The sequence below is a fragment of the Physella acuta genome, unplaced genomic scaffold, assembly GCF_028476545.2.
Source record: "Physella acuta isolate Inbredline_101_S28 unplaced genomic scaffold, ASM2847654v3 ptg000012l, whole genome shotgun sequence".
Lineage (NCBI taxonomy): Eukaryota > Metazoa > Mollusca > Gastropoda > Physidae > Physella > Physella acuta.
In genome coordinates, this window is record NW_026731532.1 from 1,127,655 (window position 1) to 1,148,958 (window position 21,304).

Here is a 21,304-nt window from a genome sequence, read left to right on the forward strand (position 1 = left end):
GCAAGAAAGGAAAAAAATGGCCTCTGCTGATGTTGCTTGGTTGATCCTTAGGAACAACTCTTCTACTTTGTTGAAGAGTAGACAGAATATGAGTCTTAGCCGCAACTCTTTCCGTTACAATGGTCTGATTCATCGCAAGACAGTTGGGGTTGAACCCACTAAAGATGGCAAAGGTGTTGTGTTGGTTACTCGCAGAAATAAAGACCAGAACAAGCCCAGCAAAAGTCTTACTAGAGTTGAGCTAAAAAGGGCCCCAGACGTACAATCGCATCCATTCGTGCCATCTTGCGAGCCAACAACTATAGAAAGGATTTGATTAACCCAGCTGTTAGGAGAACCTTTGCTATTCTGAAAAGTCAGAAGCCTGTTGTAATTAAAAGCAGGGCTCGTACCGCAAAAAAGTGTAACTCTATGTGAAATTAAATATCTAAACCCTAAAAAAAAAAAAAAAAAAAAATTAAAAAAAAAAAAAAAACCAAATATACATCTCATTTTTCTTGAAATTTGGTACAGATTAACGCTCACACTATTTTATATTAACTTGTTTATTTAAAAACAAGGTGCTAAAAATGAAGTAACAATGGATTAAATTCAAAATAATAATAATAAAAAAACAAGTTTTGAATGTGTTAATTATTAGAATGTGGATGTTTGCATGTGTGTAGATGATTTAAATCCATGTAGGGCCCTAGGTTGTATTATTTTCATTAACCATGCATGATTTATTTTATCCAAAGATTCTTGTTGATCTATATACTAAGAGTAGCCAGCTGCATGTTCTGCGTAGAACAGGGGTCGGCAACCTTTTGAAGCGGAAGAGCCGAAAGTTACAATTTTCAAAATTTCCCTGGTTTTAAAGAGCCACTAACATTTTTTTTATTTCAAATACTTTTTTTTTATTAAGATTATTAGTATTTGTTCAAGGAACTGGAGAGCCGCATCTTGATATCAAAAGAGCCGCATGCGGCTCGCTAGCCGCAGGTTGCCGACCCCTGGCGTAGAACATTGTATAACGTCTCCCAAAAGATTGGTATCATTTGGATTTTGCTGCGTTTTTTTATTCATAACGGCGATGCATATTCACCTTTATTCTTACCACAGCCGCCAGCCCCTCCCTATCCCTACCCCCCCCCCCCCCCCGCCCTAGGTCTAGTTATGGTTGATTCTGTCAGTGGGGAGTTAAAAGTTTCCAATATATTTTAAACTGAGATGGTTTTATGCGAATGCTTTTCTAGTGAGGATCGAGGGGAGATAAAGCAACAGAGCGACAGTGTTTCTTTCAGACTTTTTTCTCCGAGGGGAGGGGGGAGGGGAGGTAGCGAACTAAATTTTCTATATAAATTTTATTACGTTGGGTGCCGCAAACCCCCCCCCCCCCCAAAGAGATGTCTGACAGAGACAATGGAAAGAGGAGATTTGAGGTGCTTGGACGAACCTACCTCGTTTGATAAAATTATAAAACTTATGTTTAATCATATGCCGAGGTCACAGAAACAGGGGAACTCTACTTCAATTGTCCCATCTTCGTAAACTTTACCTGTGTTTACTGTTTTATAGTGAGTTCTCATTTCTGTTTGCTTTATTTATTTATTTTTTAACTTGTTCCAAACATCGTACCGAAAGTTTATCTGGTAGCACCTACAGTAATAACCTAATACCCACTCAACCCCCACCCCTTTAAGCTTCCCTCGCACCGAGGCCTACATTCGTCACAAAGGTCAAGGCTCTCAACCAGTCTGGCAAACTTTTCGTACCGAATTCCAGGTCCAATTTGATAACAACATCTATATATAGTTATTTTTTTAAACCATTTGTTGGTTCACAAAGTCGGACAGCCAGAGCTATAGAAACATTGAATAAAAAAACTAAAACATCGTTAAATTTGTGCTAGTGTGTTGGGACTATAGTTAACCATCAGTCAAATATTGTTTTAGCTTTGGTTAATTGAATTGTATTCATATTTGCTATATTAATATAATTACTATTGTATTAATAAATATATTAATTTAATTAATTGTATTGTTCGCATGTATAGTAAGTGAACTTATTAATTATTGCTGTCACTTAGAATTTCCATTGTTCTTAAATATTTTTCTCATTAATTTAGGTTAGACTTTGTAGATTGAAAATCGAATGTTTTGTAACAGATTTTCGTGGAACAATTTTCCAATCAGATGAACAAAGTTGATAGTTTGACGTAACAGGTGTGCTGAGCCTTTATAGTCTTACAAAGTCAACATGAGTGAGGACAATTATATGGTCAATGTAAGTATTGTAAGATACCCCAGCCAATTATATGTAATGTTTCTCGTTTGTTAAATTTTAAAGCTTTTAAAAGAATTTGACGGTGGTTACTTGTTTGTCATGCAGACAATAATTAGCTCGACAAACTTCATATAGATAAGATACAGATGCTAATGCAAATGCAGATGAAGATGTAGATGCAGATGTAAAATTAAATGTATATGCAGGTGCATAGATGCAGATGTCGATGCAGTTGCAGAAGCTGATGAGATGTGCATGTGGATATGAATGTGAATTTGGATGTGGATGTTGATGTTGATGTTGATGTTGATGTTGATGTGGATTTGGATTTGGATTTGGATTTGGATTTGGATTTGGATGTAGCTGTAGCTGTAACTGTAGATATAGCTGTAGATGTAGGTGTAGGTATAGATGCAGCTGTTGATGTAGCTGTGGATGTAGATGTAGATGTAGGTGTAGGTATAGATGTAGCTGTTGATGTAGCTGTGGATGTAGATGTAGACGTAGACGCAGACGCAGACGCAGACGCAGACGCAGATGCACATGTAGATGTAGATGTAGATGTAGATGTAGATGTAGATGTAGATGTAGATGTAGATGTAGATGTAGATGTAGATGTAGATGTAGATGTAGATGTAGATGTAGATGTAGATGTAGATGTAGATGTAGATGTAGATGTAGATGTAGATGTAGATGTAGATGCAGATGCAGATGCAGATGCAGATGCAGATGCAGATGCAGATGCAGATGCAGATGCAGATGCAGATGCAGATGCAGATGCAGATGCAGATGCAGATGCAGATGTAGATGTAGATGTAGATGTAGATGTAGATATTTTTTGTGTGCCCAACAGGAAGTGTTAAGCAGAAAAACGTACGGTTTCCCTAGCAACCAGTCTGTGTATGACGCGGCGGGCTGTGAACTGAAGCTCTTTTCACTAGACGACAAGCTCGTCGTCCCGTTTGGTGGGAACAGTTACAGGAAGGTCAGGGATGTCACTCTACGTCAGGATGACGTCATGTTGATTGGTTATCCCAAGACAGGTTGTTATTCTTTGAGGTTCGGGTGGGGAGTATTCTTAGATGACGTGATATAAGGAGGGTTTTGACATTTTGTGATGAGGTTCTATGTGGGTCAGGGTCTAGGACTTGGGGAGAGGATGGGGAAGAGCTAGTGGTGATTGTGATGGTGATGTTGGTGATGATGGTGCTGATATTGTGTTGATGGTGGTGATGTGGTGATGATTTGATGGTGATGAAGATGTTGATGTTGTGATGATGAGGTGGTGGTTTGATAGTCGTGGTGATGGTAGTGATAGTGGTGACTGTAATTGTGGTGATGGTAATGGTAGTGACGGTGGTGATAGTGATGGTAGTAACGGTGGTGATGGTGCTACTGATAAAAAAATAACTTTCGGTAACATGTCCGTGTCATCACCTCGTAGTAAGTGTTGCCTTGGTTACCCAGCTCTATGTTATAGATCGTCAAACCAAATCTTTCTTTTTGCTGGTGTCTGGGGACTGGGTAATGAATTGATAAACATAGATAGTAAACTTTAGTGCGGTAATTCAACTTTTCTTTAAGTCTGTAGAGTATAGAATATGTGGAATGTGACTGTTGGTAAAGTATTGACGAGCGCTACGTTATAACATACTGCTTGGGGATTGTGGGTGGAGGAGTTTGGGTAACATCCTGGTGACATCTTAATGACACATGTCATGTCTCACCTTTAAGGATGTCACTGGACCTGGGAGGTCCTTAACATGATGGTCAACAAAAGAGCGGAGACCTCCAAGTTTGGAAAAGTGTTGTCGTTTCTGGAGGAGGTACCCCTGAGTCTTCTAGAGAACACGCCCAGCCCCAGGGTGTTGAACTCACACCTGTGGTGGGGCTACCTGCCCAGACAGGTAAGATGTGTGGGACTACCTGCCCAGACAGGTAAGATGTGTGGGACTACCTGCCCAGACAGATGTGTGGGACTACCTGCCCAGACTGGTAAGATGTGTGGGACTACCTGCCCAGACAGGTAAGATGTGTGGGACTACCTGCCCAGACAGGTAAGATGTGTGGGACTACCTGCCCAGACAGGTAAGATGTGTGGGACTACCTGCCCAGACTGGTAAGATGTGTGGGACTACCTGCCCAGACAGGTAAGATGTGTGGGACTACCTGCCCAGACTGGTAAGATGTGTGGGACTACCTGCCCAGACAGGTAAGATGTGTGGGACTACCTGCCCAGACAGGTAAGATGTGTGGGACTACCTGCCCAAACAGGTAAGATGTGTGGGACTTAGTTTCTCATTAAATACAGAGATTTAAAACATCGTGGTTAACTACAAAATATAACAAGTAAAATGTTGTTGCATAGTATTGCTACATCAGGTGGTCCAATAAATAGAATGAAGTTTTAAGTTAGTATAACATGTAGCCAAATCAAACACAAATTAATCTCTCTTAACTAATGTCTAGGAAAAGTTAAGCTGTCGAACCTCGCTGTCCGTTGGGCAGAGGAGGTAGAGCTCATCTATTTATGTGTTATTGGCATCTGAAGGAATATTGTCCTCTTTCTTCTTTGTATTTTATACTTCCTCTGTGATATTAATCTGGTACGAAATTATGTTGTAGCATACGTTTTAGTACACTTATACCATCCTTTCAATATAGAAATACCGTAGTTTACTATAACTATATTAATGATGATAATTGACAAAAAGATTCAGCAATTTAGTATCCAAATATTCAACAAATAATTTTTTATGTTATGCTGTAAAATCATTTCTATACAAATTCGGACACATTTTAAAACAATCTTAACCAATCACAGTTGTCAGAAAAGAAAACAAAGATCATCCTGACCTACAGGAACCCTAAAGACACGGCTGTGTCCTTCTACCACCATCACGTCTCCATACCAATCATCTACCACTACAACGGCAAGTTCCAGGACTGGTTCCCTCTCTACATGGACGGCCAAGGTAAGTTCCAGGACTGGTTCCCTCTCTACATGGACGGCCAAGGTAAGTTCCAGGACTGGTTCCCTCTCTACATGGACGGCCAAGGTAAGTTCCAGGACTGGTTCCCTCTCTACATGGACGGCCAAGGTAAGTTCCAGGACTGGACTGGTTCATGGGCGGCCAAGGTAAGTTTCTGGATTGGTTCCCTGTCTTCATAGACGGCCAAGGTAAGTTCCAATACTGGTTCCCCTCTCTACATGGACGGCCAAGATAAGTTTCAGGACAGGTTCATGGACGGCCAAGGTAAGTTCCTGGACTGGTTCATAGACGGCCAAGGTAAGTTCCAAAACTGTTTCTCTTTCTATATGGACGGCCAAGGTAAGTTCCAGGACTGGTTCATTGACGGCCAAGGCAAGTTCCAGGACTGGTTACCTCTCTACATGGACGGCCAGTGTAAGTTACATGATTGGTTCTCTACTTGGACGGCCAAGGCGCATATTTTTATTTATAACTGCCTTTCTATGATCATATTAATACACACTGATCTACAACTAGAATTATGTATATATCCATATATATATGACTGTATATTTGTTCTATTTATTCACTTACTACCGAATAAATCCCAATCAATCCACAGTCGACTACGGATCCTACTTCGACTATTACCTGTCATGGGATCACGTGATCAAATCCAACCCAGACCAACCCATACTGGTTGTATCATACGAGGATATGAAGGAGGTAGGAATCACCCTGTGCCTTGTAATTTATTGAACTTGATATACACTTACATTGTTACACCGAAAATGAACTTTGTCACCAATCATTGTGTAGGATCTACCCAAAGTCATAAAGAAAATGGCGACGTTCCTCGACCTTGACCTTGATGACCAGCTTGTGGAGGATATAGCCACGTCTTCAGGGTTTACGGCTATGAAGAAAAAATATCTGGAATCGAAGTCGGTATCGGAAATTCTACTGCGGAAAGGTAACCATGGTTACTGCGTTATTTCAAACGAATGGTTAGATATATTTCTTCGAAGTTACTGATTGAGAATATTTGTATGAATATAGCTTTTGCGGTCAGATTTACAATTTATAAATTAATGGAAAGGATTAGGTTAAGGTTAGGATTATTAAACTGCAATTGCAGAAATAGCATTGATACGAATTGGTGTTTTAACAAAGTGCAATAATTAAAACAATGATATTGTGTTCATATTTTACCGGCATGGCTAATATGGTTAACGATAGTTAGGTTTATGATAAGTAAAAGGGTAGCGACAATGAGTGATGTAAAAGTTATTAACGCGATTGATCCTATGGACCAGTGCCAGTGCAAGTGTTGACGAACATGTTTAGTGTAGTAATGGGGTGGTTGATGATTGTTTATGTCTGTGTCTACTACAGGGCAAGTAGGCGATTGGAAAAACTGGCTGACTGTGGCCCAAAGCGAGGCTGTGGACGAGAAGATGAAAAAGTTGGATGGGACGCTTTTTTCGAATCAAAGATATACACTAGAATAATGTTTAAAAAAATTGTTTTTGTACTAATTTTATTAACTCTAATATTACTTGATTATGCTAATACATGTCGACTTAATTTTTTAATTTTAATCAATTTTATGCCGTATAAAAATAAATTTTCCAGTACGATTTTTAAAAATGTACATAAAAAAGTATACTAATTATATATTGAAATCGCAATAACATTTTTGATACTGCCTCTAAATTTTTGAAGTAAATTGTGCATTTCTCTAATCTTAGGCCCTAAATGATATTTCAAAAGAATGTATTCAACAGCGATGGAATAAGTTTACATGCAACATATACGAAAACAGTTAACAAATTTTAACAAGTACAAATGGATTGTTACAATACTAATTCTGGTATAACAGTATTTAAGACAAAGTGTAACAATATTAGATATATTTCAAGGGTTCTCTTTGGGCTTATCAGTACATAATGAAGATAGCACAACCGCTCTTAAAATCGTTACATGTGTCAATGTAGCCTATATATAAATATATATATATATATATATATATATATATATATATATATATATATATATATATATATATATATATATTATATGTAATTTCTAGAAAGACACAACAAAAAAGTCCTGCCTTCACCCATAAAAGTCCTGCCTACGCCACTGGTTGTATGTTCAATTCCTGGCTTTTTAGTTTTTATATAGCCTAAAATAAAATAAAAATATTGTGTAGTAGTTAAGTTTTTCTAATGAGGAAGGTCTTCTGGTTCTAAACTCTAATGAACTAATAGTTTAATACTGGTGGGTCACCTGACCCGGGGTCATGAGGAAAGGTCATCTGACCCCAATCTCTTTCAGTGTTTCTTCCAGACTTTTTTCTCCGGGGGGGGGGGGGGGTGGCACTTGAAATTTTCGGGGGGGGGGGGGGCGGTAAACTTTCTTACTTTCTTTGGGGGGGGGGGCGGGACACTGTTAAAAGTATATATTTTCTATATAAATTATATGTGTATGGGGGGAGGGGTGATGGGGGGGGGGGGCAGAGAGAAGCTTTAATATCTTTATGGCAGTGTCGCATTTTAATTTCACATAGCATGGTTCTTATAGAAAAACACGTTAAAAATGATGGAAAGGGTAGTTAACTTAACATTAGCTTATTATTAGAGAACAATTAGTGGGCGTGGGGGGGGGGGTTATATTGCATCTGCTAGGTGCGTCAAACCGTTATAGATGGGTCAGCCTCTAGCCAATTACGCCGCCATTGTCTAGACTAAAGGTTTTATTAATGTTACTTGAATCAGCCACAGTCAAGTCTTTTAAAGGGATAGAAATCTTTTTACATTTGACTGGTTTCTTTATTGTGGTGGACGTCGTTGTAGTCGAATAGCTATAGCTCATGGCTGCTAAACCGCTAAGTCCAGAGTTGGGGGGGGGGGGGGCAACTAAGACCAAAATCAAACATCTGATGCTAACACGGCATAATCGGGCTTATGGCCTTCCAGTAAAGGTCACCAACCAGGGCGCAAGATGAACTGCAACGGCGACGTATTAGTGAAACGGCTGGCGAAAAACAGTCTTTACTTTGTGACACGATATTAATTTGTGTAGAGAAAATTTGTTTCGATCTTATATTGTTAGTTAATTTACTAATTTATTGGAAATGATTTGCCTTTATTTTATTTTATTTTATTTTCATTGTATTTGATCTTGCGATTCTATGATTGTTGTCTCTTTATCATATTTAAATTTAAATTAAATACATACATTTCTGCATCAATAATTATTCGAAATATAGAATTTACACTGACTTTATTCTAATTTAAAAATTAAATCATGTTTTTTATCCGATTAGAATTAAACATTTTGCTTTTTTATACTTGTAATTCTAAACTAAAATATAGGTACAGAATATGGCTAACGAATACAAACATAGTTACACGGATGACTTAACACAAACACAATAAGTTCATTCAGTGGCGTAGCGAGGTCGGGTGTCACCCGGTGGGGCACTTAATGGTGTCACCCCCCCCTCCCCCAGAGGCGTAGCGACCCTTCCCGGCGCCTAGGGACAAACTTTCAATTTTCGAATTGCGCCCACCCTCAAACTTTCGATTTGCACGCCCCCCCCCCACCTCAAACTTTCGATTTGCACCCCCCCCCCCCCCCTCCACCCTTGTCGGGATTTGTCAAATTTGCTCTTAAAAGACTTTTTAACACTCGAATTAATCACTTAAATAAGTGGAATTATCATTTTTCTATATATATATATTGCTATTTTTTGCCTTGGTGTGCAACCCCCCTAAATAATGTCACCCGATGCGGTCCGCACCCCCCGTCCCTCCTCGCTACGCCACTGAGTTCATCTAACTTGTGAAACCTACGACTCGGTTATTTACATTCCGGCTAATAGTATCGTTAAACGAAACTTTTTTTTTTATAGTTTTTAACCTTTGCTGAGGCCTTTTGCTGCGTCAGAGGTCACGTGAATCGTTTTTTTTTTTTCAAATATCTTCCGTCTCGATTTCAAAGTAATATGGTCAGAGTTTTCAAAAATATGACTTTAAATAGAAACACTTAATACAAATCATCACATTTGTTAATTTTAGTTAAAAGGAAAAAGTCGAATGGATCAGATAATATTGAATGTAGATATATATGTAAATGGAATCTGGGCCAACAAAAACTAAAATTGTACCAGACCGCAAGTCATGACGTTGAAAGAAATATTACATGCATGAATGCGTTTGGTAAACAACCGGTGTCGGATAAGGATTGGTGTGATACGGTAAACTTAATACATACGTACGGTCACGTTCTACGTTAACACGGGTCAAAGATCCAGGTGAACTCTACTTCATCTATCCCATTAAGCCCCTGGTTTGAAATGGTACTTATCATGGTACAAACATACTTTTGTATCATAGAAGAAAACCGGATATAAACATCAATCAATAATGTCAACACACCATAGTTAGTGTATGTGTGTGTGTGTGTGTGTGTGGGGGGGGGGGGGGTGAAGCTTCACCTTTAACGGTTCTAAGACCCGCTTGTTTACAACACCACCACCTCCAAAAACAAGAAAACAACAGCTACAGCAGCAACAAAACAACATTTCACTTAACATTACCGTGAGAAGTACATACAGTGTCTACACACAATCCAACAAATCTAATGAAGTAATTGTAATGGGGAAGGGTAGTTGTCATATATATATATATATATATATATATATATATATATATATATATATATATATATATATATATATATATATATATATATATATATATATATATATATATATATATATATGTGTGTGTGTGTGTGTGTATGTGTACAATGACATAGCAAAACAACCTCTAGGTCAAGGGGTACGTGTGCAGCCTGTATAGAGTCAATGAAAGAAAACACGGGGGGGGGGGGGAGGAGTTATATTGTTACAGCAAACACAAAACGCACGTAACGTGTCCCATTTAAAAAGGAGGCGATGAGGTGGTGGGGCTGGAGGGGGGGGGGGGTGGCAGAGAGAAACAGTGCTGAACTTTTGTATCGCTGTTGGGGAGAGGGGAGGTAATAATATCTATGGTATGTGAATTTAAGAAATGACGTGCTCATACAAAGATATACTCAAAGATTGTTGTATTTTGTGTTGACGCAGCATTTTTATATATACCTATGTCTATAAACTATTAATGGAAATTTCCTGTCATCAGTGTGTGTGTGTGTGTGTGTGTCGTCAATTGTTTTATCGAGTGCACCGTGCTCCTGAAGTCCTTATCAGATGACCTTTGTTTACCAATCACATTAACGCACGCCTTCCTTCTCGCGAGGTCGTTACGTGACTTAAAAATAAATGCAAGCCTGTAACTTTTCCTGACCTAGATTCTGGCGGCATTTTTAACATATTTCTCGAAGTAAATTAATTAATTTTTTTTCTCCTTTTAAAAACTACTTTAATTACATACTATAATTAATATTTATTTCAATAGGAGTCATGTTTTATAATTACAAATTCCATTCCATTTTATTTTAGAAAGGAGATTAGTAAAAAAAAAAAAAGTAGACCACCTACTGAAAATCTGACCGCGATATTTGATGCTCTACAAAGGTGAAGATCTGTAACAATTTTTTTTAATGTAACGAAACGACAATACTTTCGTCTGCTTTTGTGTCAGTTGGATTTTGACGGCTGACGATAAGGAATTGAGATCGAGAATTGTAGACTTAGCACACATGCGTTTAAGGTATGTTGTCTTTCTCAGAATTGTTCTGTTCCTAGTTTTTAGGTATTGTTCAGTTGCTGGTTTTTAGATTTCGAGACTTGTTTCATAAAATGTAAACTTCTGTTTTTATTGATATAGTTGACGTTTATAGGTTTAGAGTTTAGATAGTGATTAAATATGTGTTGTGAAAACAGAGTTTCTTCCAGGCATCTCTTCGGGGGGGGCTTTGCCCCCCCCCCCCGAAATTTTTTTACCGCCCCCCCCCCCCCCCGAACGAAGTGAAATCTATATAATTTATATAGAAAATATATACTTTTAACAGTGTCTGCCCCCCCCCCGAAGAAAGTCTACCGCCCCCCCCCCCCCCCCCGAAAATGTCAAGTGCCCCCCCCCCCCCCCCGCCGGAGAAAAAAGTCTGGAAGAAACACTGTGTGAAAGGCATAACAGAAATGGTTATTAAAATAAAAGTATGCATTTCAAAGAGAATGTGACCAATGTGTGATAAAAAAAAAGAAAACTAAACCAAGAAACTCAGTATAGAAATTATACCAATGAGCAATCACTTCAAATTAAAGTATAAATTAACCACAATTTTCACATGTAAGCACTTTCTTCTACACAGTTTAATGTATTTTAGACAAAGCTGAGAAAGAAGTTAGAACATCTTGTGGCTGCTGTCACCTGAAGCATTGTGTTACTGCAAGGACAGCCTCTAACTCAAAACTTCTGTCACAGCTAGGATTGGCACCATTCTAAAACTACTGTCGATCTCTTTGTGTTTTTTAAAATGTCTCAACTTAGCGAAGATGAAATGTTACATTTGCAAAAGATTCTGGTAAGTAATGAACATTTTAACCCTTAAGTGCATGCTTTAAGTTGTTAGTTGGTGTCTCTTAAGTTATGTTCCCTCGAAGTTGCGTTTTTGCGCGACCGCGCAGGTTTCAATAGCCGCGTAGTCATCTTGTAAAACACATATATTCTTGTATAAGACTTTTAGAACAACGTGCACACAAAACACAAGCTGCACACTACTATTGACCCCTTAAAGGGTACCGTGGTCTCAAGGTGTGTGCAAGCACCAGATTGTCTACTGCTCGCCAGAAGCTAACATGTATGTAATCTAGGCATATGTATGTATATTACTATATAAAAAGAAATGACTTATGTTCTTTATATGTTCTTAAATGTTAAAATAACTAATCAGTAGCGAGTATTGCAGATTTGCAACAGTATGCACTTAAACCGTGTACCTATAATAAAAGGGTCGGCTTAGTCTGATGGTAGAGCGTACACTCATTAACGCGAAAGTCTCGAGTTCACACAATAATTTCATTAAAATAAAAACTTATCAATACTGTATATTACCCTTTGGCTCTCCTTCCCTGCATATCAAAATAAAATAAAATGATAAATTACCTCCAACCCTAGTGAATTTATATGCACAGTTTATTATAATAAAAATGTAATTGATTGAAAATTACTTATTAAGTACAATCAAGGTTTCTCAACATCATTATTTGATTTCATATCAAATCTCAAATTTGAACGCTGTGATTCATGTTCAATTATAAGCTAAAACAGTTTGCACGCTCAAATCGTCGTCCAAATATCATCCAATAAAATTTTCAAGCTAAATATCAGCCAATGAAATTCGCACGCAGTGGGTTCATGTCCGAATCTCATCCAATGAAATTCGCATGCTCAAATTATCGTCCGAATCTCATCCAATGAAATTCGCATGCTCAAATTATCGTCTCAATCTCAGCCAATGAAATTCGCTCGCTGTGATTCATGTCCGAATCTCATCCAATGAAACTCGCTCTAACAGAAAGACGTGATGAACGTGGACACCTTTGTGTTCCCTAGCAACAAGAGCGTGTTTGACGCGGACGGCGTGGAGCTGAAGCTGTGTGCGGTGGACGACAAGCTGCTGCCTTGCTTGCCCGAGACCAACTACACAAGGGTCAAGGACATCCAGCTCAGGGACGATGACGTTCTGTTGCTCGGGTACCCCAAAACAGGTGAGATGAGAGGCTGTTGACGGTGGGGTGTATGGAGGGGGGGGGGGCGAGTCCGGTTGTCACACCTCTTGTCATCGCGGAAGTTTATGGACCTAGTCCGACCCCCCCCCCCACCCCCGCTTTTTTCAATCACCGTCCACTTACAATTATTTCGTTGTCACGCGCTGTTAATGTAGAAACAATTTCAGTTAGTCCGTAAAGCCAAGTAGCAGTTTCTTTTCTCAACTTTAACTGAGTATAATTCAGTAATACCGCTCAGAATAAGCTTTAAGCTTTTAATTTTTTTCCTTCCCCATGGAGCATCACTTCAAAGGGATGGGGGTATAGCCCCCCCCCCCCCCCCATCCCGCGTACTGCCAATTTCGGTGCTCCCCCTTGAGTTATAAGTGATTCCCCCTCCCAAACGGAGAAAAAAAAGTTTGAAAGAAGCCATGCATTTAAGAGATCTCATTCAAAGAAAGCACATTTTTAAAAATTATCTGATTATAATAACGTTTTTTTATAAATTTGGTTTTATTAAAATCACAGGTTGCCACTGGACATGGGAGGTCCTGAGCATGATTGTAAACAAAAGCCCGGTCATATCGAAAATAGGGAAAGGGGCGGGGTTTCTGGAGATGGCAACACCCGAATACATTGAACGTCTGCCTAGTCCAAGGGTCTTAAACACTCACCTCTGGCGCAACTACTTACCGGAACAAGTGAGTTATATATATTGTTACGACTCCCTTCTCTAATCCTTTCGAACTAGTCAGGGAATCGTAAACAAGAAGAAAAATAAAAATAAATAAAAGCCAACTTTAGTAATCTATATTTATTTCCACAAATTACAACACTTAAAGTTAACCCGCCACCGAAGTACAACCATCAGAAATATACACAAATAGCTACAAACAACTAAAGTTCTTAGCACGACTACCCTACTTATCCCTAACTGTCTAACTAGCCTAGGTCTACTACAGTACAGGCATCTCTTGGCTGTCCCCTAGCTCACAGAGACGCCCCATGTCTGTCTCCTCTAGACCTAGCTATCCGAGTCCGTCCGTGTGTGACTCGTGAGCTCTGACTCTAGTGTCCCCTGAGTGTGTTCCCCCTCCTTAAATAACGGACTCACAAATGTCCAGGTGCGGGGCTAATTATGCACCAACACGTCCCACTCAAGCCTAACCTAATTAAATGTCGCCAACAGGTCTGGGGTACCTGATTAAATTGTCAGACCCTGCTAATATACTACCCTCATTGATGCCGTCGTCCGTAAATGTAACCTAATTCTAACACGTGCCTCGTTGATTGTCTCCATCTAGACCTGTTCAATCTGGGTCACGTCTGTTGTCAACCCTACCCTGCTATATACGCCCCCACAGTCGTAACACCTCGCAGTCTGCCGTCTACCCCTCCTAAAATAGTCCAGTCGAGGTGCAGGGGTCTATGTCCTGACTTAACCTCTCGTACGGCTTTTTCCCTACATTTACATACCTATTACCAGGCCAGGCGATTCAGGTGAGAAGGGGGGGGGGGGTAACCCGCTAGCATCAACAATAACATCCCACCCTTGGTCTCTTTCACGACCTGCACCAGTCCGTGGCATCTCTCATTACGGGCTAGCCCGACCAAGAGAAAGGGGGTTCACGTCGAGAGTTCTCCCCATCCATAAATCTCTAGGTGACACCCTGATTAACCCACGTTCAACCATGTCCAAAAAAGGTAAGATCCCCCTCATGGGATCGTAACACCTCCACCCTTCAAGAAATTAATTCGCCATTTGGTGAATTAATTGAACAACACATTGATCACCACACCACATCACACAATATTTCAAAAGTCCCAGAACAAACCAAGTCTGGGCAAAATCAATCCAACATCATCATTATTAAGAAGATAAGTAACATCAATGGTTTAGTCACAATAACACGTTTGACTAAGAATCCCAAATTGATGACTGCAAAAATTGACATTAAAGTTAAGAAAACATCAAATAAGCCACAAATATGTCACTGTCGTAAATAATCTTCAAGATGAAACCAACAGTCTTCGTTATATTATATTTTCGTCAACAGTCAACAAATTGTGTCAAAGCATTAAACACACAAAAAAACCTGTTACAGATATATCCTCATACCATTAATCATAAACCCATTTTTTTTAAACAAAAGACATCTGTAAAAGGGTATACTCTGCAAGCCTGAAAACAGTTCATTTTGATTAGAACACTCGCATCTTGGGAAAACATGAAACAGTCAATATAGGAAACAGTTCTATAACAGGCTTGAAACTCAAAGGTACACATTGTCATTATGTTTCCGTCTTGCGGGTCATCATGAGTCCGTAAACATAAAACTTAAGCCGAACTTTATAACGGCGCAGCACAATTTTAGTGACGGAGTTATTGTCCGTCCACAACAACAACAACTCGCCCATAAGGCGTGGTTTCACAGTACTGCTTGCACTAATGCCATGTTTTGACTGGATGTTAATCCTTAACACCGAGTCACACAAAGAGGGATCGATTACACGCCCCGTCTCCGTGAAAGTGAGGTGGTATGCGCTCGCATGTACGCACCCTCGGTCGACGATAGAAGTGTGAACCGCTGAGGTCCAGTTACCGGTCTTCCCCGGGTCGGTCAAAGAACAATAAATCAGCGCCGACGCTGACAAAAGATTCATTGTCTCCTCGATCTCTGGATGTAAAACACCATCCACGTGACCTCCAGGTGAGGTCATGGCCTCCAGGTTGCTGTACTTGGTCGGGGAGAAATTAAACACTGTTGTGATAATGGGAGGACAGCCCGTGTTAGGCTCACCTCCAAGACAATGGGTAACGATTGCGTCCGTTACCGATGCTGGCAGAAGATTTGTTGACTCATCTAACTGAAGATGTAGGTCACCATTCACATGACCTCCAGTTAAGGTCATGACACCTTCAAGATGACAAGTAGTAAGGTCTTGATCAGATACAGTTACTGGTTCAGGTTCAGACGAGGACAGCCTGTTCTCATGGGTATTCACTCTCTCGGTGGTTACCGTGATTTCAACGGTGGTTGTATCCACTGTTTCTGACATGGACAGCCCCTTTTCATGACTGGTCAACATCAGAGTGGTCGCCGTGATTTTATCTAAACCAATAACTTGCTGAATGCCTTCAGTACTTGTCGGCACACAACTCTCAACTCGTAAGCTATCAGTACGTTTTGACGTTTGTGCTGGTTCTGCTAGGTTAGAGTCGACTTCAGGGACTGAGCCAAAGCTAGTGGCAGCCTTAGTCTGAGACTGACAAAACTCACTACCAACTCTAACAGACAACAAACTATCTTCATTTCCATACCGATCCTCGGAAACTACTACACTAGCCTGAGAGAAAACAGAGACAGATTCTGGAAAGTCAAACAACCCACTAAGCTGCGCCTCCTCCTCTAGCCTAAGTAAATCCCGTTCCCTCCTGATCTCTAATAGTTTAACCTCATGTATTCTCAGTTTCTCTAAACTTTGAATATCATTTTCCTTACAAGATTCTGACATAAATATATCCCTCCTGATCTCTAATAACTTCTCCTCTTGTTCTCTTGCAATCTCTAACAACTTAACTTGATACTTTCTCTCAATTTCTTCTACTCTAATACGTCCTATCTCGTAGTATTCTATAGAGTCTAGACACTCCTCCTCTAATCTACCTGTATTTACCAACTCAACAACAATATGATCTTGTAGAACTCTATCTCTATCCGAGACATCAACCTCTAGTCCTAGTTGCTCAACTAGACGCAACAACTCTAAGCGACAAAACTTGTCTAAAACTTCTAGAGTTGGACACTCAATAAAACTCATTACGTCCATGATTCACACTTACGGAACTTATTCAGCTAAATGGTGGCGGTTAACTAAGAAAATGTGGCTCACACAAAAACTTTAACTTAAACATTACAAGTACGGCTATCACCTTTGACACTTAAAACAGGTAGACACCAGCTATACTGGGCCAACCAAACTAAGATATCCAGCTACACTGGATCACAAACGATTTACTCACGTATACTGGGAATTGACCCTCCAGCTATACTGAGCAAACCAAACAAAAATTACGAATTTATTCACGTACCTGGGAATGACCCTCCAGCTGTACTGAATAAACCCGAACACTCCAGTTCCACTGGATCACACAAAAATATTCGAGTATACTGGGCATTAATCCCTCCAGCTATACTGAATCAAAAAAAAAAAAAAAAGAACAACCTCTAATGAATAAATTAGTGTCAACACAAAGGTGATAAGCTCGCTACTTACTCAATGTTTGGAAAACTCTCCTGATTCCGTGAACAACTTTACTCTCACTACTCATAAAACCTAAAACTCAAACACAAGCTCGTGAGCCCCCAACTGAAAATGGCATCAAAAGAAACTATTCAACTCGTTGTCTGTCCTATCCCGGACGCAAGCCGCCAATTCTGTTACGACTCCCTTCTCTAATCCTTTCGAACTAGTCAGGGAATCGTAAACAAGAAGAAAAATAAAAATAAATAAAAGCCAACTTCAGTAATCTATATTTATTTCCACAAATTACAACACTTAAAGTTAACCCGCCACCGAAGTACAACCATCAGAAATATACACAAATAGCTACAAACAACTAAAGTTCTTAGCACGACTACCCTACTTATCCCTAACTGTCTAACTAGCCTAGGTCTACTACAGTACAGGCATCTCTTGGCTGTCCCCTAGCTCACAGAGACGCCCCATGTCTGTCTCCTCTAGACCTAGCTATCCGAGTCCGTCCGTGTGTGACTCGTGAGCTCTGACTCTAGTGTCCCCTGAGTGTGTCCCCCCTCCTTAAATAACGGACTCACAAATGTCCAGGTGCGGGGCTAATTATGCACCAACACTTCCCACTCAAGCCTAACCTAATTAAATGTCGCCAACAGGTCTGGGGTACCTGATTAAATTGTCAGACCCTGCTAATATACTACCCTCATTGATGCCGTCGTCCGTAAATGTAACCTAATTCTAACACGTGCCTCGTTGATTGTCTTCATCTAGACCTGTTCAATCTGGGTCACGTCTGTTGTCAACCCTACCCTACTATATACGCCCCCACAGTCGTAACACCTCGCAGTCTGCCGTCTACCCCTCCTAAAATAGTCCAGTCGAGGTGCAGGGGTCTATGTCCTGACTTAACCTCTCGTACGGCTTTTCCCTACATTTACATACCTATTACCAGGCCAGGCGATTCAGGTGAGAAGGGGGGGGGGGTGGTGTAACCCGCTAGCATCAACAATAACATCCCACCCTTGGTCTCTTTCACGACCTGCACCAGTCCGTGGCATCTCTCATTACGGGCTAGCCCGACCACGAGAAAGGGGGTTCACGTCGAGAGTTCTCCCCATCCATAAATCTCTAGGTGACACCCTGATTAACCCACGTTCAACCATGTCCAAAAAAGGTAAGATCCCCCTCATGGGATCGTAACAATATATATATATATATATATATATATATATATATATATATATATATATATATATCTATATATATATATATATATATATATATATATATATATATATATATATATATATATATATATATATATATATATATATATATAATTAATTTAAAAGCCCATCATGTATGTAAATATCATTAAAACAAAGGCTTAGTATGAATTTTATATTTAAAATAACATTACTTCATCCAACACGAAAGAGATAAACTATGCCAACACATTTTCCATGACAGGTGTGCGTGTGTGTGTGTGTGTGTGTGTTGTTTTTGACAGGTGTGTGTGTGTTCTATTTGACATGTGTGTGATTCTATTTGACAGGTGTGTGTTCTATTTGACAGGTTTGTGATCTATTTGACAGGTGTGTGTTCTATTTGACAGGTAGCCGAGAAGAAAATCAAATCGATCCTGACAGTCCGGAACCCCAAAGACACGGCCGTGTCCTTCTACCATCACGAGCTGACCACCCAGATGTCGCACGGCTACAACGGCACTTTCAAGAGCTGGTTCCAGATGTACCTGGACGGTACAGGTAATGGTTTGACTACAGGTGTGGGTAACACAATCATTTTTTACCTGAGCAGACCAGGTGACAGTTTGATTACAGGTGTGGGTAACACAATCATTTTTTACCTGAGCAGACCAGGTGACTATTTGATTACAGGTGTGGGTAACACAATCATTTTCTTAAAATCCATGTTTATCCACAGTGGAATATGGATCTTACTTTGACTATTACCTAGAATGGGATCAAGACCTCACAGATAATCCTAATCCGCCCATTCTGGTCGTTCGCTACGAAGACATGAAAGAGGTACGTCAAGCTAAATCCAAAATCGTAGATTCAATCATTGATTCTGTATCGTAGGTGGTTCTCTGGCGTAGACTACTTGCTGAGTTCACCGCTGATCCACGGAACTAATAAGATACCCGCAAATCTAGTTTTAATTCTGGACCTGATTTTAACCAGAGGCGTAGTGTATATCCTTTTTAATTATAAAATTGCATGATAGAATAAAATGTTTTTATATCTTATTTATAAGAAATAAAAGAAATAAAAGAAATAAATGAATTAATATAAAATTATTTTTTACAATGCAGGACTTACCAAGGGAGATAAGAAGGATGGCTGCGTTTTTAGAGTTATCTCTCGACGACGACCTTGTTGAGGAAATCGCCAAAGCTGCGGGCTTTGACTCTATGAAGAAAATCTATGAGACCAGAAACCCCATCTCAGGCAAACTGTTAAGGAAAGGCAAGTAACTAGTGTTTTAGAATTATTTTTTTTCATCGAGACGTAGTGGAGGGGGGGGGGGGCACTTGACAGTTTCAGGGTGGACGGGTTAGGACGAGGGGGCACCAAACTTTCGGGGGGGGGTGGGGGGGGGGGGGGGACAAAAATTTTCAAGGGTGGGGAGGGGGGACGCACACAGGTAAAAGTACACATTTCCAAATAAATTCAATTTCGTTCGTGTGTGAAGGGTGAGGGGAAGTGGTAGACGTGCCCTCCCCGAAGAGATGCCTGAAAGAAACACTGCAAGTAACAACGCCTCCGAGGTTGTGAGTGATTGTCATTTTGTTTTCCACCACCCCAAACATCACACCACACACCTCCACACACACCCCCACACACCTCCTCTCACACACGTCCTCACACACCTCCAAACACATCTCACACACCTCCACACACACACCCCCACACACCTCCTCACACCCCACCCCACACATCAACTCAGTGGCGTAGCGTAGCGAGGTCGGGTGTCACCCGGTGCGGCACTTAATGGTGTCACCCCCCCCCAGAGGTATAGAGACCCTTCCCAGGGACAAACTTTCAAATTTTCGATTTGCACCCCCCCCCCTCAAACTTTCGATTTGCACTCCCCCCTCGAGTTTTCGATTTGCACCCCCCCCGTCGAGTTTTTCTCTATATATTTTGCTATTTTTTGCCTTGGTGTCACCCCCCTAAATGGTGTCACCCGGTGCGGTCCGCACCCCCCGCCCCCCCCCCCCCCCCTCGCTACGCCCCTGCATCAACTTACACACCTCCTCACACACCTCAAAAGCTCCTCACACACTTCCTTACCTCATAAGCGAATTTAAAAACTTACACGGAATTTACAGTATTGCATTATACTTTTTTTTTTAAATTATAGAAATAATAAATAATGACGTCGGAGAACAACTGTATCACGTGAACGAACTGTCTTCGCCTCCTTTGGTTTACATAAATCAAGCCTATATGTGTCACATAACTAATTAGACTTTTTAACATTTAATTTTTCGTAGGCCAAGTAGGCGACTGGAAAAACTGGCTGACAGTGGCCCAAAGTGAGGCTATTGATGAAGAGATGAAAAAATTGGACGGGACACGTTTTGCGGATCAAAATATATGTGTTGTGATTATGTTTTATGTGTTCATTTAAATAAATATTGGTTTACACAGTATAAAACAAGATTGTTCCTTTATTAAACAAATATTTTAGCTTGTGTGAATAATTTGTAAATAATTTTACGGTTTGCAGAATAAAATTTGTAGGATAAAAATTACCATTTGTAGGATAAAATAACGAATTGTAGAATAAAATAACGGTTTGTAAAGTAAAATAACGGTTTGTAGAATAACATAACGGTTTGTAAAATAAAATTAACATTGTTAGAATGAAAATAACGCTTTGTAGAATAAAATAACGGGTTGTAGAATAAAATAACGGGTTGTAAAAAAAAATTAACGTTTGTAGAATAAAAAAACGGGTTGTAAAATAAAAAAAACGGTTTGTAGAATAAAATAACGGGTTGTAAAAAAAATTAACGTTTGTAGAATAAAATAACGGGTTGTAAAATAAAAAAAAACGG

General features: G+C 39.9%; 1 protein-coding gene and 1 pseudogene across 1 annotated transcript; both read left to right on the forward strand.

Annotated features, from left to right (window-relative positions):
- On the forward strand, nt 1-437 carry LOC131935387 (large ribosomal subunit protein eL28-like; annotated as a pseudogene).
- A 1,705-nt stretch (nt 438-2,142) lies between these two features.
- LOC131934755 (uncharacterized) lies at nt 2,143-20,855 on the forward strand (the record flags this gene model as incomplete). Its single annotated transcript, XM_059290874.1, is given in 13 exon segments — nt 2,143-2,265; nt 3,119-3,308; nt 4,000-4,172; nt 5,090-5,240; nt 5,860-5,963; nt 6,057-6,210; nt 6,633-6,742; nt 12,768-12,960; nt 13,489-13,661; nt 18,833-18,983; nt 19,162-19,265; nt 19,553-19,706; nt 20,738-20,855. Coding segments are annotated over 13 exon segments (1,802 nt in total), but the record flags the coding sequence as incomplete, so codon positions are not given.
- Nucleotides 20,856-21,304: the final 449 nt, after the last annotated feature.